Source organism: Macrosteles quadrilineatus, unplaced genomic scaffold (genome assembly GCF_028750875.1).
Source record: "Macrosteles quadrilineatus isolate MER2022 unplaced genomic scaffold, UCM_ALF_1.0 Scaffold_9__3_contigs__length_116548681, whole genome shotgun sequence".
Taxonomy (NCBI): Eukaryota; Metazoa; Arthropoda; class Insecta; order Hemiptera; family Cicadellidae; genus Macrosteles; species Macrosteles quadrilineatus.
The window spans coordinates 71399792-71422795 of record NW_026542602.1 but is presented as its reverse complement, the minus strand read 5'-3'; the positions used below and the strand labels follow the sequence as shown (position 1 = coordinate 71422795).

Genomic DNA, 23004 nt, shown 5'->3' with positions numbered 1-23004 from the left:
TCCAAAGTTCCATGACTGATCGGTCCCTTTAAACTGAAAGGAATTAATTCTTTAAAAACACTACAATTTTTTGAACCCCTGGGGGAAAAGGCTAAGTCTTAGTGTTTTTCACCAAACCTATCCCGCCAGTGGCATTAATTAACGGTTTTTTGTAAGTTGACGTTCCAAACCCTGGTCTTGTTACTATCTACCATTTGTTAGAAATCATCATTAAATTTATAGCCCTATTATTGGCATTTGGGTCTGGTAAAGATCTCACTAGTAATAGAACCAGCGACCTTCAGATTGGAAGGCGAGCACTACAATCTTGTTGGCTACCAGACAACTAAAAGAGGAAGATGTAAAAAAAGGAAAACAAGGGGTTGATTTAATTATGTTTATTATATACATTATAAAACACTATTACTGTACTGAAGTATTACATATTTACAACTACTCTATATCACAGGCAAAACAGTTAGGCTAATTTCCATACAGTCTGTACAAAGTTCACAATCAACATTCTCGGACACAAGAAACACTTATGTCGGGGCGAAAGTAAGATCAAGTCCTCGTCTTTAACTACAAAAATTATACAACAAAACAGATGGTAGCAGTGACTTTGGATTTCGACAGCAATATCAGAAATACATATTTCAAAGGTTTATCGAATTGATAAAATAAGCCATTATCTACCAATAACACATATTTGTTTGATTTAGCTCACTACAAGTACTTTCTCTCATGAAAAACCTCTGATTTTAAAACATCAGATATTCTAAACTACCAGAGAATCTTAATAGTTATGGAACAATACTTAGTTGTGCAGTCTTACTTGGAACATACATAATTTAGTTATTCCTTCACTTGGATTCCTTCGTAGCACTAATAACCTAAACAGTAAAACAGGTAATCTCTTTTCAAGGATAGTTTCTTTTGGTTTAACTAGTGGTTCTTGTATTCCAAACTGTGCCTTTAATGATGATAAAAATTAGTAACTGATTTCTAATAAATTAATGAGTTAAAATATATGGAGGCAACGCTAAGACAACAGTATGTTTTGTTCAATTCTAGATTCAGGTATGGCTATATTTGAAGTAGCTACATTCACCACAAAAATAAGATTTGTGTGAAAGATTAGAGATGGGCGTTATTTAACATAACAGGATGAATAACAGTGTTGCGGCCGCGGCAACACGTTGCGGAGAACTCCCTGTTATTCTAATAACGTATCTATCTACACCATATTGCAGGACAGCCGCACGGACAACGAAAACGAAAACATGCGCTGCCGTTAGTGCCGTTGCCGCAACACTACCAGAGCAACGATAACTTCGGAAACAAACTAGAATTAGAATAACACATCCTGTCTGGACAACGCCCGACTACCGACTACAATTGAAAACTGAACTGATGAACCGCCAATGATAACTGAACGCCGCAACACCGACCGGCGGACAATGGTTTTTAGCGGCAACAAGTTGGCAATCGTTATTAAAATAACAGATTGCCTCAACACGTTATTGGGCAGCTGCGTTATCGTTACAACCGTTGCTGGAAAACAACGATAATTCCCATCTCTATGAAAGATGCTTGAGGTTCATCCAGGTCATTATTTAAGAATTTATTTAATTTTAAGTTATAGTACAAAGTCTGCTACTTCATAGGTCATTACCGCTATGAAGGTCTCCAGGTTTATTTACCACCGTAGTTGGTGACAGTCTGTATTAACATAGTTTGCTTATTTGGTAACTAAATGGCACATTATTTCACGTCAGTTGAAAACTTCTTCCGATGGATAAATCATTGCGCCAGTCTCATGTGGGGATTCGGTTGGTACATCACATTCTGAAACAAAAATCATACAAAAGAAGTTATTAAAAAAATACAAATATTTACTATGGAAGATGTGGGTTGTCCATAGAGTTTTCCAACGAGCTCCAGTACTAGCTATCTTAGTTCAAATCTAACACCAGCAACGGGTTATTTACTTCTTCTATTAATCTAGTCGGTTTCGATCCTTATGTGAGGATTGGTAACCGTAGTATTTGATAACGATATGAATAGGATATATGAGAAACGAATTGAAAAATAGAAAAATAGTATAAACGTAAAAATGTGCAAAGGTGCATAAGTGGAGAGTTTAAGGAGTATTGGGACTGGCAACAATTTTAGTCTGGGGGACCAAGAACATGGTGCTGTTGTCAATTTTTTACTAGTTTGGTTGTCTGTGACTAGAACTCTTCAGGAACCTTATTTAATTACAAATTACGTTTTTACAAATTACGTTTTTAACAATTCAGACAATTAGCTGTTAGAAAGGGACAGCTGTAATTGTGTAAAAGACTGTATATTATACTTACTGCGGACTAGTGAGAAGAGATACACTCTGAGCAGGTTTGTGCATATTGACAGGATATTTCACTACACGAACAACAGCTGTTACTGCTGTTAGACCTGCCGCCTTCCCCCACCACTTCTCCATAGTCGCTGTAGTCGTGGCAGTCGCCTGCACAAGGGAAACCAATCATTGTACATAGATCCATTATAGGTACAGGGTGTATTTTACGACAAAACAAGCTTATATGCAGCTATCCCTGTTTTCTTCACTGACGATCAGCTGATATGCATTGTTGCATAATTCTATGAGGTTTAGTGTTATTGAGAATTTATTTAAAGTAAGTCTTAACATGGTGTTGTACAATCACATGCCAAGAATTTTAGCCGAAATGTGCATAATTGAAGACGAAACTTGGACCGTACAGCGACAACAGGTAATATAATCTTTTTATTTGACAAAATAATTGGTCAGGATTCAGGAAACACTACAACAAAAAATTATGAGCTTCTAGCTTCAAAAATATCTCGAGATTTTAGAAATACTAGCTGAAAAACAGAAATATAAATTTCTTTTACCTACGACCGTTTTTTAAAGTAGCCATTTCAGTCAAGTTCTTAGAATTGAAAAGTTTCACTTTACAGCTGTTTACTTTCATATCCGCATAGTTTCATTTCATATCCGCATAGTTTTCTCATATCCACACAGGTAACGGACCAATGAGGTTCAAGTATTGAGAGAAAAGAATTAAAATTGTAATGCTTCGAACGTCAACTAATCAGCTGATCAGCTGATCAGTTGACCAATTTAATTGTTGATCCGACTTGTTCATGTTGATACTCGCGTATTCTTAATTAAGTTGGTGGAAGTCCAAAAATAAATTAAATATTTGCCGAATTGTACCTGATACAATATTATTTATGGTAAGAATGCTGCTAGCAATGTAATATTTAACGAAGTTTAACAAACACGTAATTACAGGAAATCAGCTGATTATACAACAAGTCGTTGCATCACTTTCAGTGGCAATGACAATACACCAAAACATAACCTCTCTAAAAAGTTATCATTAGTGATTGTTAGTAATTAAATCCAGATTGATAGTAATTAAAAAACGGTCGTAGGTAAAGTAGTGTACGCAACTCGCGTTAATAGTCTTTACGCAATCGTTGCGTAAACTACTATTTTCTTGATTAAGTATGAAGGTTCAGGTTTCAAATATTAGTCAAAAATACAGTTGGCATACAGTAAAATTCAAAGATTTGTTTTGTGTTTAAAATGAAGAAAGACCATAAAGTTTCTAAATAAAAGTAATCATAGTTACCATTAGGAATATGTCTGTCCATGGAGGACTGGAAACCTCTCTGCTTGTTATGACAGCTTCCGTCACAGCTGTTCTGGTCCTGTCTGAAACTGAAGAATATTCTATGTTACAATCGCCGTACACTGCTGACCAGTTGAATAAAAAAAAACCATAAGCACTATAACCACTCATAAGCTATATGCCTTACACTATTAAATAATAACACAACTCCTCAGAGTCCTAATATGGAAAAAATTTGACTTACTAGTGGACTCACAATATGTTTTGGTTTGATGAACTTAATAACCTATTTTTCGTCATACTGCAGGAAAAAAAGCCGTTTTTAATGCATGCGTTGCGGGTCTAAATCAGCATTTTTAGTCTTTAGGGAGTAAAAATAAGCTGTTGTAAATTTTAATTGTTGCAATCGTATCGATAAACATTATTTATCGATTGATTTATTAGGTAAGGTTTTACCCTATTGTTGTCGATTGCTCGACATATGGATGGTATAATAACACAATCCCAATAGACAAAATAACTGAATCACTTACTAAACAGCTGCTTATTTGCAATAGCAGTATTGAAAAAAAGCTGGAGGTTATCTTTACATACATATGATTTTGTTTTCTAGCTTTGTTTTTGTTAATTAATGATGCAATATAACAAAATAGTTCTGTAATAGTTCTCGACACGGGCCTAAAGTGACTTTTTAACCCTCACTCATTTTCCTAAAAACTTGCCCTTAGATCAAAAAGAGTCACTTTATGCCCTAGTGATGAATTTTCTCTGTTCATCATGCTGTATAAAAAAAACAGCTGCTTATAATACATGCATTGCTGGTCTAAAGTAGCTGTTTTTCTCCCTAGGGATTTTAAAAATAAATCAATAGTAGGCTTTCTATCAACAGTATGACACAAACACGATTATTATTGAAATAGACAACAAATATTTAATAATCAATACCTTACTATCCACTAAACAGCTGTTTGTTCATAATGAATTGCAAGATTGAAAACAAGATGGAAGTAGTTTTGGGGGCTTATCTTCACATAACAAGTACTTTGGTTTTGTAAAGTTTGCTTAAAAAGTGGTGCAATATGACAAAAAGTATAGTTCATCACACGGGCAACCATCACTCATTTTCGAGGATCATTTCCGAGAGCTCCGCCTCGGTCGTTAAACTTGATCTCGAGTTAAAAAGAATCACTTTACGCCCTAGTGAAGAAATAACCTATTATGCACCCATTTCCCTGAACTCACCTGGGCAGTTGGTTGGGGTGTCGATGGATGACAGTGCAGTGATGTTGGTTGTGGTTGGTTTGTTGATGGTATTTGCAAGAACTCCCACCACTACTGCCAGTGTGATAGCCTGATTGGAAACTCGGCACCTACACAAAATACTTGTTACTTCAAACTGTCTAGTTCATTTCACATTTATAAACTCACATTAAACAATCGATAATGTTTCTGAAAGTTGATCAACTTTGTTCAGCAGTTTATATGGATTGAAGGAAGTACCGGGGATTTTGAAATAAACCATATTACCAAACTGAAACATACTTCCTCCCATTAATTTAATTACAGTAGACTCCCTCTTATCCGGACTACTCGGGACCGAGGCCAGTCCGGATAACGGGTTTTCCGGTTAAACCGGCGTCCCGAAAATCTTGTTAAAACGGACCGTTTAAATGCATACTCTACTCAGTATTTGACTTAAATTTAGGAGAGTATTGTATTTAGACACGTAATCACTGGTCTCAAATCTTTCCCACAAGAACAGTAGTTTCAGTACCGCCCACTTCCTGCCAATTTAGTCTAGTTAAACCGATGTGCTGATAAAAAATATCTGGATAAAGAGATGTCACTTCTACCGAGTGTAGTCCGGTTAAACCGATGTCCGGTTAACAGGTGTCCGGATAAGAGGGAGTCTACAGTACCACGGACTTCTCTTGCAACCAATGTCTAAACGATACGATTACACAATTTTAGATGATGAAATTGACAAAATGTCTCCTTATGCTTATCACATTATTACCACACAATTAGAAAGATTTTCAATATGACAAGGCTTGATATGAGTTAAGGAATGCCCTGACACTAAGATGGTACAATATTTAAAACAGCAACCAATCCAAAGCAGTTTTATAGGCAGCAAAGATGAAAAGAATTCAAGCCTTCTGAAAAATGCAAAGCTGGTATTTTGAAACAATAATATGCCCATTCATTTTTACTTGTGTCTTGACAGCAGTTTAGGCATATATACTTACTGGAGGGGGATGATCATGTGGTGGGGCCCGATGGTGGGGGCCATTGGTGGTGGCCGATGGTGGGGGCCGATGGTGGGGGTAAATAGCGGTAGAGGGGGTTGAGTTTCCTCCACCTAGACTCCTCTTGCACATTTGGGGGCTGCCACAACCCTAAAAACATAATTATGTGATCAAGATGACATAAAGAAAAACCCCTACACTTAGCAAGAAATTACTGTGAGCAAATTATAATTAAAAGAAGTTTTGTTTCAAAAATGTGTGTAGGTACATTTGGTACTATTTCCTGCTTTATCCATGAAATAATTGAATATCTCTGACAAACAACACTGCAAATGACATATTTTGTGAAATTAAAATATTTAAAGAACAATAATGCTGACAATTTTTTTTATAACATTGGTTGGTAGCTCTTACCAGCTATTGAATGTGCAAAACTGGCTTTATTCACATTGGCACGGCCAGAATGATTATTTTCTGTAAATAAATGTTCACTTTTGTTACTTTGCCACGTTTTTTGGTGGAGCTATTCAATTATGTAAGCAATACAAACACAGTAATAATTTATGGAATGTACGTTTTATTTGATTAAAATTCTGTGAAGTCTTATTTAGTAAGTGTTTGCAGCGTACCTGGATGGACGGCCGAGGGGGAGGGGGGTGTTGCGGTGGAGGTGGAAGTATTTCACTCCAGTTGGGTTGTTGACAGTTGCCCTTCTCTACCGGGTAGTACGAGTAAAGTCCCGTCTCATCTGGCAATAACAAAGAACAATTTACTTTTAGTGAAACTGAAATATTTTCTTTATAAGACTTGCATGAAGCACTTTTAGTTGGTTAGTAAATAGGATTTGAATCCAACTAAGCTGTAAAAAAAAAAACTTAAGTGAATAAAATGATTTTTTAAAGAGGAATCCAGTTCAGCTACCTTACCTGAGAAAATTAGTCAGGGGCTAATACCCTAATACAAACACAATAAAAAACACAAATCATAACACTGGTATTTTGTTCTGACGTATGACTATTTCAGAGGGTACGGTTGTTGTGAAGTAAAAAAATTATAAAATCAAAATATTTTTTTTTCTCTTCAACTTATTCTTTGACGAATTACTACTTCAGGACCATATCTCTGTTGTATTTGAGTTCTTTGATTGTGTATCTATTAGCAACTAGACTCTTAATTTTCTCAGACAGGCTAGCTGAACTCTATTCCGTTTCAAAAACCCTTACTAGCTAATTGGATTTCCTTTGAAATAATGAATAAAAGTTACTCACCACCAAGATCTTTATGTTTGGTCCACGAATCGCCAGAGTTGGGCGTTTTTGTGCTGGACGATGAACTAACAGCAATGGGCACTACAAGAGGACCAGTCTCCTGAAAAATCATAAAAATTAGCTGTTGTTTGGTAGATTTTCAAATTAACTGAATAAGATTCTGTGATGATATTTGCATACAGTTTAACACTTTAAGCTCTAAGCTCGAGTTAAGCTTGGGGCTTCGCGAATTGCTTAGTTCGTCGAATCTAACCTGCAAGCGCTAGTGTCAACATGTTCTTATAGTTTCTGTCCTCCCGGTCAACCAACTTTGGTATGGTAGCTGAGTTGGCTAAGACATTGTACTGACAAATTCAGCGTTGAGGTCATTCTAAACCCGCAGGTTAAGATCTCGTATGCATGCAATCCATCCTTAAGCTTACTAAAGTGTGGCTTGGTCTGAATATAACAAAATCAATGTATGACTCCATAATTAGCATGTTTGCTCAATTCCATCCTAAACCTAGAGAAGAGTGTTTGATCAGTATAGACTAACCAAAACAAGTAGACTTCTCATACCATTGTAAATTTTGAAGATAATTTTTTGTGCCTAGTTCATGTACACTGGGCGCTAGTATCAAAAACATTTTGTTTCTATTATTTTAAGGGTAATTTCATGATTTGAGCTTTACTGTTTGGTTATATAACTAGGAAACGAGTAGTTGTTAATGAGTAGATTGTATTATTTAGTTAAACAATGTTTTAAATTACTAAAACAACAAGAAAAAATTGTAAACAAAACACAACCTCTACAGTGGACCTTACAGAACTAACAATAAAATTGGCTTCAGCTGTTCCACAAGGATGAGAAATCTACTTAGGGAGTATGTATCTATGTCAGTACCGGTATCCTTATTGGTTGTAATACTCACACTGCAAGTATCCTGACGGTTGGGCACCAGTATGGTTGTGGCGTACGGCGTGAGAGTCTCCTTGCGGTTGTGATGGTTGTAGAAGCTAGACAGATTCTGCGTGTTGACCTCTGCGTAGTCACTACTCTCCAGGGTCAGCTGTTTACGGTGCATATCGTGAGGGACTTCGATCCACAACGCCTCCTTCACACCTCCCAGTTCTGTGCCGTTCACTACTGGTGCTGGGAAACAAGCAGAAAACATTACAACTGTAGCAAACATGACTTTAATTGGAAAAGAACCAGAAAAAGTAACATTACAGATGAGTTATTGTTATTGTGTTTAGCCATGGAAATATTTACGAAAAATGTGAAAGGTTCCAAACAAGTACAAATTAGTTTATTGATTATGTGACTCTATTTTGGCTCCTTTTCCGATTTTTTTCCATTTCCTGACATGGCAAATTACTACACCCAACACTTAAAGGATATGAGAGTTTGTTCTAGTCAAGGTTTGGAAAAATTGGACCTTTGGAAAACCTAGTGACTGTTGAAAAAATGGGACAGGCCCCTCCCCTCAGGATTAACACAGAACATAAACATGCAAAAGGGGTCAAGACTGTCTCAAAAGAATTAGAACAAGTGGCAACCTTGGTCTACGACAGGAATGATTCACATGTTCCACATATTTATATTATTGAGAGTGCACACAAATTTTAATAGGTAGCAACTTATCATCATGAATGTTCCAAATGGATATATTTGTAGGCCTACCTGGTATATGTTTTGCCATAGCCTGTCTCTTACGCAGATAGAATGTAGCGGCAAATGCAGTTACCAATACGACAGCTGTGGCGGCCACCAATAGAATCAACCACAAATTAGGTGCTGGAACTGGTGTGAAGTGAAGTGCTGGAGTATGACGTAGACTTGCGGTTGCCCCTGGACCTGTTATAAGGATTATGTTACGATTACTAACAGGTTATCAGAGTACATGGTCTCGTTACATGTAATATTTATTTAACTGTTGGCGCAATAAAAATGAAGACATTTTGTGATGAATGTAAAAACAATTATTTTTAGTTTAGTTTACACACTTGACGATTGAGTCATCTCGAAACGGCAGTAGTGCAACAATAAATTTGGATTGCGAAGAAAGTAACCAATATCTATATCAAACAATACAGTAGACTAGACTCCCTCTTATCCGGACTCCTCGGGACAGAGGCCAGTCCGGATAGTGGGTTTTCTGGTTAAACCGACGTCCCCAAAAACGGAACGTTTACTGTGATATTTGACTTAAATTTAGGAGATCATTGTATTTAGACACGTGATCACTGGTCTCAAATCTTTCTCATGAGAACAGTCGTTTCAGTACCGCCAGTAAGTAGCGCAATCTGTGACTAGCTCATAAAACTATATTCTTTGGGGGGGGGGGGGGGGGGAATTAGCGACACAGCAGGTCTATTTAGATTAATTGTCTACTTCAGTAAATAAGAGGAAATTATGGTGCTGTGTTGCATAGTTTCCTATGTGACTTGTCTGAATGATTTTGTACGATTAGGTATAAATCAATTACCAGCTCCGACGGTGGTAAAAGCCTTGACCGTAGCCGAGTACGTCCGGGTTTGGGTCAGATTGCGTAGAAGAGACGAGGTCTGGGAAGCATTCACTCTCAACGTAGACAGCTCCCTGTTTTCATTGTCTCTCAAATGAATCTAGAAATTACACACAAAACAGTTAAGAAAATCTTTACGACACAAGTAGAAATTTATGGGATGAGATTTGGCGAGTGCTTTAGAAACTTCTATGAGTGTTGTAAAGGTGAATTAAAATAGTTGTTTACAATACATTACCTACAACTGTTTTTTATTAGTTTGTAAAACGGTCTTTTCAAAATCTTTCAGTAAACCTTCCTGCAACGGTTAGCAAATCATTAAGTTCACCTTCAAGAAAGGATGAGTGAGTTTCCAGCGGAAATTGTTAGATCAACAATTGAATTGGTCCATTGGTTGTTACCAGCTGAAAATTTGCCCCATTGGTCCGTCACTCTACCACACTAGTGCTGTACGATGTGGTAAAGTGAATCTTTTAAATTCCAATAATTGAACTGAAAAAGCTTGTTTAAAAAACGGTTTTAGGTCAAAATAAGTACCGTTTGTCTACCAAGCCAAAACCTTATAGTTTCAATATTGTATTAGTATTACAACACTCCAACGTCAGATAAAACTTACCAAGTAACCCAGCAAGATTCCGTTGGAATGTTGAGGGGGAGGAGGAGACCAGTGAATGAATGCTGCGGTTGCGTTGAGCCAAGCCATCTCTATGTTCTCAGGGGCTGCGGATGGAGCTGGGGAACAGAAAATGATGTCAATTCAAGGTTGGAATACACTAACATACTTATGAATGAATGCTGCGGTTGCGTTGAGCCAAGCCATCTCTATGTTCTCAGGGGCTGCGGATGGAGCTGGGGAACAGAAAATGATGTCAATTCAAGGTTGGAATACACTAACATACTTATGAATGAATGCTGCGGTTGCGTTGAGCCAAGCCATCTCTATGTTCTCAGGGGCTGCGGATGGAGCTGGGGAACAGAAAATGATGTCAATTCAAGGTTGGAATACACTAACATACTTATGAATGAATGCTGCGGTTGCGTTGAGCCAAGCCATCTCTATGTTCTCAGGGGCTGCGGATGGAGCTGGGGAACAGAAAATGATGTCAATTCAAGGTTGGAATACACTAACATACTTATGAATGAATGCTGCGGTTGCGTTGAGCCAAGCCATCTCTATGTTCTCAGGGGCTGCGGATGGAGCTGGGGAACAGAAAATGATGTCAATTCAAGCCTGGAATACACTAAACATACCTATTTAAAGAAGCTAATATTTTACCCGTGGTAATGTATCATCTCTAGGTGTGTAAATAAATAACGGAAGTTTATTTTACAAACAATTATAACATATAGCCTACCAGTACTTAGATATAAAACTTTAAAACCTGACATTTAATTCAAAACGGCGATACTTGTGTGTTTGTGTTATACATACATTGTGTCAACATAATGATATTTCAGTAACTAATATTTAACAACAATAATATAATGAGACAGAATATGGTTCAGGGATCGCTGAAACCTTCCAGCTAGTACGTCTATATTGCCCATCCAGATATACTCATATTTGGGATAAAATATGCACCTAGTGGTGTCCCCATTTTAAATAATTGATACATTAATGTTTGGTGACCTTAGTTGGAAAGTACGTGACTTTCGGTGACTTCCGTGACCAGTAGACACCCTGTATGATAGCAGGCTGAATAAGTAAAGGTCCATTCTTTCACAGGAAACACCAAAATATCACAATAAACAAACATTATAATTTTTGGGAAACCTGTAAAGTTTTTGGCCTTTTTTGTGCCAGGGTACCCTTTCCTATTCACGTGGCCTACTATCCTAACAGTAATCCTAAAACTGAGGAGAACTGGTTTGCTTACCAGCACATCCACAACAAGTATAGTTTTGGACCATTATCCAAAATGCGTTTCAGTACTTTCCACTGTAAATCAAGTAAAAATACCACCAAAGGACATTTGAAAAATACAGGGTAGGGCAAAAAAACCGACCTATTTTCTTCGGCAAACGCTGTATCTGATGCACTGTTCAGTGACAGGCCGTCTGAGGGTAGTGGGAGTAGGCTCGTTGGATAGCCTATACAATGCCATTTTTTGTAGTCATAGAGCAGTGGTTGTATGAGCTACGTGCGGTTGTTATCTAGTTGTTTTTAAAAAGTAATGAATCAGTCATTGCAACTCAGTAGCAGTTCCCTGCTTTTAATCTATTAGGTTCCGTCATGATTATCTGTATGGATAACACAATTAAACAGATTATTATTCTAATTAATCTGTATGGATGAAAATTAACCTTGAAATTCATGTAACTGAGCAGTTCGGGCAGCCGCTTGTTTTCGGGCGGGCCTGCTAGGACTGTTTTCCATAGCATCACGAACTATATCGAATGTTAGTTGTCTGGCTTCCGATCTGACTTTGGATGGCCTTTCAGCTTCCTTTTCAACGCAGAAGCCGTTGTTCTAAAGTTAGTAACCCACTGCATTATTTTGATACACAACGGAACTTCTCTATGTCGCCTTAATTGAAAGAATGCATAAAACTGCCGATGCCGCTGAGTTGCAATGAATGAATTCAATACTTTTTTAAAACAACTCCATAACAACTGCACGTAGCTCAGGCCACCACTGCTCTATGACTACAAAAAATGGCATTGTATAGGCTATAGTAATAAGTCGGTTTTTTTGCCGCACCCTGTAAAAAACCCTAATTAGCTAATGTCTATAAGTTTACAAAAAAACTCACCATCTTCAAGCGTCTGCACCTCCATTGAGTTGGAAGGCTGGCCGTCGACAGTTTTGAAGAACGGTACCAGGAACACCTGATACTTGGTGTACTTGCGGAGATTAGCCAGAGTGTAGGTGGTGATGTCTGTGTTGAGCACGGTGGCCATGTTGAATTGTTGAGAGCCACCGGAGATGTCTCTGTATCTGATGTACACTCCTTCCACATACTCTCCACCTCCTTGAATCTGCAAATTCATTAGAATTCATGTACTGCAAATTCAAGAGAAAAATAAATTAATAACCAAAAGTCAACATGGTTTTAGAAAATCTCATTCCACCAACTCAGCACTCATCTCTCTAACTGACAATATTTACAGGGCATGGGACAGGTCACAGACCACTGCAGCAATTTGTTGTGACCTGTCAAAGGCTTTTGATTGTGTAGACCATGATGTTCTGTTAAAAAAGCTAGAGGTACATGGAATCAGAGGGTACAGTCTGAAATGGTTTAGATCATATTTAACTAAAAGAATGCAAAAAACATCATTAAGTATAGATAACATGACGTATGAATCAAAATATTGTACTGTAAATTCAGGAGTCCCTCAAGGATCAATTTTAGGCCCAGCTTTGTTTGTAATATATGTTAATGATCTTCCAATGAATATAAAGACAGATATAGTAATGTTTGCAGATGATACTACAGCATTAATTAGAGATAATAGCACAGAAAAAATTAAATTTACAGCAGAGACAATAATAAAAGAATTAGAAAATTGGTTTAAAATAAATGGACTGTTGCTGAATGCAGACAAGACAAATATAATTCACTTCAGAAGTATGCAATATAGAGAGGGTGAAATAAAGGTTACAGTTGGCAATGATGATTTGAAGAATCAGAAGTCTGTGAAATTATTAGGGGTAATATGTGATGAAAATCTGAAGTGGCATGAACATATTGTACCATTATGTAAGAGATTAAATAGCATTTGTTTTAATATGAGTTGCCTTACACACTGTATCAGCATGGAAACAAAACTTATTTTGTACTATGGCTATTTTTACCCGCTAGTGAAATATGGAATAACATTATGGGGCGCAACAAATTTAATAAAAAATGTATTGAAAGTACAAAAGAAATGCCTAAGAGCCATGACCCTCAAACAGCCTGGAAGCTCATGTAAAGAAGTATTTAAAAGTTTAAAAATACTTACAGTACCATGTATCTACATTTTTGAGGTTCTGTGTCATGTAAAAAATAATTTAAATTGGTACTCTATAGAAAAAAATAGCCACAATTACAATACTAGAAACCAGAATTTGCTTATATACCCTCATCATTCTACGACATCTTTAGAAAGAAGTATTCATTACATGGGAATTAAATTGTTCAATAAACTTCCAAATCACTTAAAAAACACAGCAATGAGTCCAGCACAATTTGCTGATAACATTAAGAGTATTTTGATCAGAAAGGCCTATTATAAAGTTGACGATTTTCTAAATGACTCTCAAATGTTATAAGCAGGTCCTGTTACTTCCATAATATTTTATAGGGTAAAAAGTTCCTTCTCCATGTTAATCTTGTTGATTTTTAAATGTTACATATTTTATATATATCGTTTTTGTTGTGAAATTTTAATGAAGACCTCGTTATTGACTAAAATTACATGTTTTATACATTTTTTATGTTTTATTTATAATTAAATTCTATAAATCTTGTTATTTAGTTTTAAGCTTGACGTTATCTTTTTTATTAAACCTTTTGACCAGTCTATTTAAAGAGTTCCTCAAATGCAAATGTTAAAAAACTATTTTATTTATTATTAATAAATACATTGTAAAACATGACATTATATAATATTAGACTATAAGGCCGGGGCCACACGACGCGGATCATCCGCGCGGACGGTCCGTGCGGATGATCCGCGTGGTACGACAACACATTGAATCAAATGAGAGTGGCCACACGGGGCGATCCTAAGCCGCCTGGGCGGATTGTCCGCGCCATGTCGCGGATCGTCCGCGCGATCATAACCCGCGTTGGAGGGGATGACACACGTAGTCTTATGAGAGTGGCCACACGATACGGATTGTCCGCGCGGTTGGAGCTCATTTTCAAGCATTTGTAGTTGTTTTTAGCGAATTTCCCATATAGGGAATAAGCTATTACCGTAGTACTCATGGTAAGACCTGGACCCTGGACCGATTTTATTTTTCATTTTGGGTCCCTAGAGGGCAAAAACACCATCCGTTCAAATTCATATATATATATATGTGTCCGTTAGCACGATAACTCAAGCAAAATGATCCGATTTTGATGAAATTTGGTACAAACGTGTAAACCTACGTGTCGTTTATTCGAACGAGTTCGCGAACCAGCATTCGTGCTTGTTCGTTTTGGTTTATAGGTGTAAAATGTTCGATACAGACAAATACATAGAACTTGTTAATACAAACCATGTCTGTGGGATTTCTCATGTTGTATTTCATGTTGTACATTTCTCATTAGAGTATCTTCCTTTTAGTTATATGCGGTCAAAGCAATTGAAGTAGCTCATCAAACGATGCTATTTACATGCAATAGAAATAAAGCTCCGAACTATGGTTTCGCATGTGCTCGTAAAAGGTTTGGGACACAAATGGTTTATCGGTTGTGAAAGGATGAACCCAATGATTTCGGTTAACCTTAGTCTCTAGCTCACCACACGCTTCTAATTCACAAACTAACATAAGTGTTTCGTCCATGACTACAACAAGAACGAGTGAACTAAACCATGTTATAATTTTTACAGTACGTAGGCTGAGAAACCTCAACCGGAAGCGGTTCATCCGCCCCGTGTGGCCGGGACACCTTTGCGCGGCTTATGATCGCGCGATCATAAGCCGCGCGGACGATCCGCCCCGTGTGGCCCCGGCCTAAGAAGAATGACGAAGCACCTGTGCATTTATCTAAAACCTCTGTACGTTTATGTGCTAATAAACATGATTTGATTTGATTTGATTGGCGGATGAATAAAAGCTTCACAGCAGCAAACCTGCAGACTAAGCAAATTTACATTTGCCTGATCACATTTTAAAGACTGAAGAACCACAGACCAAATAAAACAATTGCACAATACAACCACACAATTGCATACTTTTATGACTGTGAGGTGAGAGATAGACCACAACGTACTTTAGACACTTGAAAATGGACCGACAAGGTCTGAAACTACAATAGGGTACGGTACAACTAGATGTTCGCAAAAGTTACCACAGAGAAGAACCTCCAAACCATATGCCCACTGAAACCCTGGGATTCATTCAGATTCCACACCCTATGCCAACACTGCTGTGTGTGTGTTCTTTCTTTACATTGGTTCTCAATGCACTTCATGTTCGCAGGTCGAAGTGCCAAGGATGTTTCAGGCACAAATCCATGTAGGGGTCTTTTCATGGAAGTGTTTCATCTAGTGAACTATTTGCAAAGGATTTGTACAAGTAAATCTACAGTAAGTTGCCTACCTCCCAGGAGAGTGTGATGGCAGTGCTAGCAGTTGCCCTGACATGGGTGAGAGTCACCACCTTAGCAGCCAGTCTCACCCTAGCCTCCTCCAGCTGATGGTGAGGGACGGCCTCGGAGTCCGCGGCCAGTGTACGAGCCACAGGTGACACATCCGAAGGTACTGACAGACCAGCAGCAGTCTCTGATCTTACTACAAACACGTACGCTGTGTCCGGCTTGAGATCAGTCACCTGCAATTCATAAGGGATAGTTAAGTAAAGTTTAAAATTGTCATACCTTTTCATAATTTTTTAGAAGAGTACTCAGAATAAAAAATTGCTTAATTTTATGGTAAGTTTTTTGGAGGAAATAATACTGAGCGTAGGAATACACATTAAAGAAGAAGTAATGGATACTTAAAGAACTTGAAAACTGTACAACTGTACTAACTCTGCTAGTAGTAAAGACATCTTTCTTTTAACTTCATCATCTTCTAAAGAAACCCCTTGAAGCGGCGAAATATCAAGTTTATTGTGTCCTAAACCTTGTGTGCAACGATCTACCTGGAACTCTATTCATATGAAGGCCAAAGTTAGTTGTGTCATACCTTCTTCTCTAATGTATGATGAAGTCTTTTTAAGGATATTTGTAGGAATGGAAAAATAGTTCATGCTACCACAAGAAACACAATACTTAAACATTATAATATTTCATTGTCATTGACAGCATTTCAACCCAGGTGAAGGTTTTTTGAGAAGTAAGAACACAAACTTTTTAAAAAAATTGTTTAACTCCAGCCATTCTTGATTTTATAGTTAGAAACTAAATTTCATAATAATACTACCGTAGGACAGTGGTTCTAAGATGGATTTTATTGAGACCCACGTACTAAAAACCACAGAGAAGTAAGGTACAGAGGAAAAACTTATGGGACATCCGTGCACTTTCACCTCTGGTATGTTGTGTTGGAGATATACTTGTGATAAGCAAGGAAGAGCCCAAACGGCGAGCACTGTGCTTAAATTCCTATCATACAGGGCACAGGGTCTTCCTCCACCGTGAGTGTTGTAGTACATGAGGGCAAGGGGAGTGTTGTCGGACTTTGCCTTAGTGTACACTTAAGTGTTTGGAGTTCCTCTGTTCCTTACTTCTCTGTAAAAACTATGAAAACAATTTCTTTGTGGTAGATTATACCTACCATAGGATTTTCCTTCTTGACTCTAAACAGCCTACCTCGACAGTGTTGGTATTCAGTCTGTGAGCCGCAACCACCCAGCCTGTCTGCAAGTCAGGGCTGTAGTACTCCAGAGTATAACCCAGCAAGTTGGCATCACTGATAGGCAGCCAGGTGACAGTGAGACTGCTCTGGGTAGAGTTGGTGACACTGGGCCTGGCGGGGGGCTGAGGCAGAGCTGCAGGGGAGGACGAGCGGTGCACATGGGGGCCTCCTACAGTCAGAGCAGCTGTCCATGACGTCTCACCACTAGCAGAGGTAGCTGTACATGTGTACAGTCCAGCGTCTGACGGTTGTAGATCTGCAATGTTATTGGAGACATATTATTACTTACATTTTAGAGTGGTGCATACAAATTTGTTTACATTAGACTCCCTCTTATCCGGACTCCTTGAGACCAAGGCCAGTTTGGATAATGATTTTTCGGGTCAAACCGATGTTATTCATTTCTAAAAAAGAAAACACACTAAGTATATGGGGATTCCCACTAAGGCTAGGTACAGAAAAGTATGCACACAGCTGAGTACTAAACGATGTGCAACTAAACCATAAAAAACCCAAGGTACCTCCCGTGCTGGATTAATGAATACAATTTAATTTTGATTTTAAGGTCGAAGATTTTTTATGTCACTGATTGTTAACACTTATACCGAAACTGGGCCCGTCTCAGGAGCCCAGCGTTAGAGTATTTTAAAGCGGGGTCTCACTGGCCCAGGGTTTCGGTTTGTGTGTTTCTAAGCGGGGTCCATTATTTTTAAATGGGATCTCACAGACCGGAGGTTTCGGTTAGCGTCAGCCTGGGTAGGGTTTCGGTATTAGTGTTAATCTACAAACTAAATCGCTGATGACTAGGAAATACCTCTTGATTAAATGGGACATCTACGGATCCAAATAATGGCTTAAGGAAGTTTCAATGTCAAAACCCTGTCTTGTTTAATTAATTGTTTGTGGAATGTAAATAATAAATCTGAAAATAATAACAAAATCAACAACTTTTATAATTTTTAAAGTTCAAAAATTTTCTTTTTGTAGTTCTATTTGAAATAGGGTTTGTGTTATGTATATAGACCACAAAGCTATATAAAAAAACTTAGTTACAGGTTAAGATTATTTAAAGTTAAGTTGCTATGTAAATAGGCTACAGCTAATGGCATTTGAAAGCTAGAGGATTTTTAAGTTAGTTTGCTGATTGTATACTTTATCCAAAAATAATTTGAATAGGCCTAATAATTTGTTAATAATTTGAAACCAAATCTTAAATTGCACTCTATAACACCTTTTAAGTCCTTTGCATAATTTATTTGTATAATTTAGGCTACCACGTGAATTTTGAAAAAATTCAACCTGTAGTACAGGCATAAATTACATTTAAATTATAGGCTGGAATCTTCAAAAACGAGGTGAAGAGATATTCTTTTGTTTAGGGCAAGACAAGACGAGAAGGAAGTTGAAGAGTTGGCCACACAAGGCCTACAGAGCTCTTCACATTCAAGTGTGTTTACACAGTGCTGTCAACATTCCCACATAAATATTCCCCGCTGGACCTCTTTTATAAACAGCTGTCTCACAAGTCACAACCTATTGGCTTTTGTTTATAATCATCCGTGTCACTTACAGTCACATCAACATAACACATGTCTAAACATTCCATCAGCCACATCCTTTTGTTTGTATTATTTTCTGGGGTTCTGATTCCTATGTTCTTTATGAGAATATGAAATGCCCTTTCCTACAGTATATGCACTCTATTTATATGTACTGTATTTGAACAAGTAATTGGTTAATAATTATTTATCAACATAATCGGGTCACATAATCGATTAAGTACTCGAGAGGTCCCATGGATGCTGATCACTAGAGGCTGGCAAGCAGCCCAGTGTGACCCGTGCTTAACAAAGGTGATTTTATGGCGTCCAATGTCTAACAAAAATAAAACTGAAGCACAAATCCAGGTGTTCCAAATTCAAAATCTAAAATTGTTCGGTATCATAAAAAATTTACGTACAATTCATAGACTTCTCAGTCATCAAAACTCATCTGTTAACTCACCTATAACCTATAACCATATCATGTAATAAGATAACCACTTTGTACCATGAAAAAACCACATCTCGGACTCGTAGTAAGTTATTGCAGGTAAGATGAACGCCTACAAACCTTCAATTTGCAGAGAGCCCGAGTGTTTGATGGACAGCCGGCCAGACGCTGTGTCTACCGGTGAGCCGTTCTTGTACCATTTGATCTGCGGTGGTGGCGACCCTCTCGCCTGACAAACCAGTGTGGCCAACCCTTGCAGAGGCAGTGTTTGGTTGGTAGGCCTGATCTCCATTAGAGGTGGTGGAACGTCCTCCACTGATGTCACCTGATGAAATACAAAAGTGAGTCTTTCCAGAATGTAAATTATATTTCAGGGACTTTCAAATATTTAAAGATACTTCTCCCCCTTAGTATAGGCCTAGTTTTTTTATATTTTAAATGAGTTTAACTATAGTCCGTTAGGCGGTTTGAGGGCAAGTTCCCCTTCACCACTTTTTTCTGTTTAATTTTGCAGCTGATTGACGTTTTGACGAACTATGTTTTAATGGTTGGATCAAGATGAGGAGGGGGTAGATTTCTTCTCCTAAAACCGCCTAAATTTTGTGAACGGAGTATAATTTTTTAATCAATGCTTGGATTGCATTTTGTGGTTTTCATGTTTCATACACCAAACAGACAAAAGAGGCCTTATCTCAATCTCTTCTATGGGTGCTTGCAGATTTTGGCACAATCATGATTTCTGATTCAAAAACATGGCTACCTGTTCTGATTTCTGATTGTCACAAAAATATATACAGCACAAAGTATATTTAAAAAAAATTGAAGGATCATGAGATAAATAAGGCTTAAAAATAAGGTAAATATTAGGTAAATATAAGGATAAATAAGGTTTAACTTTTTTTAAACTTTCAAGAACAATTTTTAAGCTAAAATTTTAACTTGGTTTTCCCTATTTGCAATCAGAAATCCATAACAAACAAGCTAATCCAATTATAGTACGACCAAAATATTAAACTTACTAGTTAAATTTTCAACTTCAGCCTCACCTGCAGGAACGCTCTAGCCGTAGCACTACCAGCCACGCTGAGTGCAGAACACACCAGGAACCCTGCGTCTTCCCGCTGGACCCCTGTGATGGTCAGTGTCCCGTCCTGGTCCACCGCCATCGTCCCGTAGCTGCTCCCAGGGAACATGAGGACCTGGGAGCCCTCCTTGCTCCAGAACACAGATGGTGGGGGGTTACCCTCAGCAGCACACTCCAGACGAGCGACTCCGTGGAGACCGACTACCAGGTCGGTCGGCCTCTTGGTAAACATTGGTGCAGCTGGAAATTTCAAAAAGTTACTAAAACTAGTTTATGATGTTCTGATCTAAGGTTACATAAACAATTTATCTTTGAGAAATAAATACTTAATTGAATATGTATGAAATTAAATTAGTGATCTGTTAATCTTGTAGGTTATATTATTCAAGAAAGTAGCCTACTAAATGTAAAACAACAAAAGCATACAATTGGTCAAATCACCATAAATACTATTGCACCGAGAACTCCCAGCTAATGTAAATTTCAATAAACATTATTTCAACTACCCACAGTAAAGCGGACGCTTACAAACAACACACTCGTCAACTGAGCAATGTGTGTAGTTAAAATTGTTAACATTAATTCTTTAATTCTAAAATATATTAAATACTACTAAACAATATCTCTCTCATTTTTGGTCCATACCCTTTAACAGTAGGTTACTCACAATGGACGATGAGAGAAGCCCTAGCACTAACAGTGCCGACATCATTCTCAGCGTCACAGATGTAGATCCCCTCGTCCTCTGGCACTGTGCTGTCTATCCGCAGACTCTTGTCCTCTAGAATGTGTGCCCGTCCCACAGGCATCCTCCCGTCATCCCGTCGCCACAGAATTCGAGGCTGAGGGTCGCCACCTACGCGACAGTCAAACTGCACGTTCTGTCCTGCAGACGTGGTTACATCTCGTGGTTCTGACAGCATGTACGGTTTCGCTGAAACAGAAACATTCGTCAGATACTCGTTAAATTTTTCAAAGCGCTTTCATTTTTGTCTCAGAAACTTGACACTTACGTCATAACACTGTGCTAGGAGATTTGTAGTGGTTAGGCAAAAATCTACATTATTTTGCCATTTCATATTTGTTTAAAAAAATATCTGTCAATTTTTCAACTAAGATGCTATGCAGTAAATTTGACCATTGAATAGACCTTTTTTAAGATAGAGCTTGAGCATTCTAAACTTTAGAAAACTCTTGACTTCTGTGGTAGATAAGGACCACCCCACAAATAAACCTTATCAAGGGTCACTTGGTAGGCTATTTGAAATAAACTAGGGATCTCTTTTGGTCCATATCATCATCATGTATGTGTAGAAGGAGTTTTGATACATCAATGAAATACTCAATTCTAGACATAGCAAAGTTCTGATATATTCATAGTTACTAGAATAATAATTTTTATTTAAACTTACTGTGTACAGTGAGTGTGGCATTGACACTTTCCTTGGTTCCGACAAGATTCTGCGCAACACACTGATAACGTCCAGCATCACTTTGTCTCACATCCGATATCAGAAGGTTGCCTCCATCCACCACTCGTATCCTTAAAAAAGATAGAAGTATTAGAAAAACTTTTAAAATTAAGTTTTGAGAAATGTGTGTGTCAATAACTATGCCCATATGACAATTTCTGTTAGAAATAAACTGGGTTCTGCTGACGTGGGAACAAATTTGAATTTTCAATTGCAGTTATGAACTAGCGTAGCAAAAAAATAAAAGAAAGTATCGTTTACACCCATCCTAGCTTCGGTATTTATTTTGTAAATCTTTGTGATTAATAGGGAACAAACTTGTAGAAAAGTCTAAATATATTATTTTATACATTGGTCCCAAAACACTGCTCGTCTACTTGTTCCGGTTTAAATCAAATCCCTAACAAGGATACTGTAATTTCTAATTTCTTTCTTGAGTCAACCTATCTACATACCTGTCAGACTTTTCTATCTCCACGACGTTGCCATCCTTCTTCCAGTAGAGTGAAGGCTCGGGTGTTCCTCTGGGTGGACCACACTGAAGAAGCGCCTTCTCCCCCGCAGCAACTCGGGTGTCTTTTGGCTCCACCCGAAACTCGTCCCTCAACACTGTAAACATAGAGGATCAATGAGAAATGTAGCAAAGTTATCTTCAGATTACAAGCAATCAGTTTTTTAGCATCGCTCCAAGAATGAAATACATTACCAACATAATTTCTAACTCCGATTGTCTTGCCTTACTAAGGATGAGTTAGACCTTAATCTACACCAATTTGTAAATATGGTGTTATTTTATATCACCTTTTTTACCAAGAGTTCTTCCAGAATATTTTTTTACTGTAGGCTATGGTGAATATTTAACCTTAAGTTAACTCATTTCCATGGCCGAAAAACCATATGTGTTGAAGGGGCTCCCCTTCCAATACAAAGAACAAGTTGATCCTGTGGTCAAAAATAATTTGATAGCAATAAGTTACCAAAGATAAGACTAGAGCTTGGATCATTTCATTCTCTTACAACATGTTTAAGTTACGACATTGGTAAAATAGTATGCCTCCAATTTACATGTAGGCCTATTAAGAACACCTAAGCAGTTTTAAATAATATGTAGCCTTAGGTCTAACATATTAAATTTGCCTTTAAATTTGGGAATAACTGAGCAACTAACTTAACTTAGTGTCACCAATAAGATTGTTCTACGCTAGTAGCCTAAGTTTAGTTAAGTGTTCTTGGACGAACATTTAGGCTTAAAGTTGAGTGACATTAAAAACTTATTGAAAATAATTAGGCC

The 23004-nt window shown here is 37.7% G+C and overlaps 1 protein-coding gene across 1 annotated transcript in view; it reads right to left on the bottom strand.

The window, feature by feature from the left end:
• Nucleotides 1–362: 362 nt before the first annotated feature.
• LOC129002623 (roundabout homolog 2-like) overlaps nt 363–23004 on the bottom strand; it is a 267217-nt gene continuing 244575 nt past the window's right edge. The window contains exons 4-22 of the mRNA XM_054430569.1: nt 22169–22322; nt 21654–21784; nt 20909–21175; nt 20204–20481; nt 19278–19482; nt 17120–17421; nt 15907–16137; nt 12419–12644; nt 10282–10397; nt 9627–9765; nt 8822–8995; nt 8070–8290; nt 7159–7258; nt 6520–6638; nt 5891–6040; nt 4884–5011; nt 3642–3730; nt 2343–2488; nt 363–1827 (exon numbers count right to left, since the gene is read on the bottom strand). Coding sequence (XP_054286544.1) covers nt 2349–2488; nt 3642–3730; nt 4884–5011; nt 5891–6040; nt 6520–6638; nt 7159–7258; nt 8070–8290; nt 8822–8995; nt 9627–9765; nt 10282–10397; nt 12419–12644; nt 15907–16137; nt 17120–17421; nt 19278–19482; nt 20204–20481; nt 20909–21175; nt 21654–21784; nt 22169–22322 — 3170 coding nt within the window. The 3' untranslated portion in view covers nt 363–1827; nt 2343–2348. The remainder of the gene's footprint in view (nt 1828–2342; nt 2489–3641; nt 3731–4883; nt 5012–5890; nt 6041–6519; nt 6639–7158; nt 7259–8069; nt 8291–8821; nt 8996–9626; nt 9766–10281; nt 10398–12418; nt 12645–15906; nt 16138–17119; nt 17422–19277; nt 19483–20203; nt 20482–20908; nt 21176–21653; nt 21785–22168; nt 22323–23004) is intronic.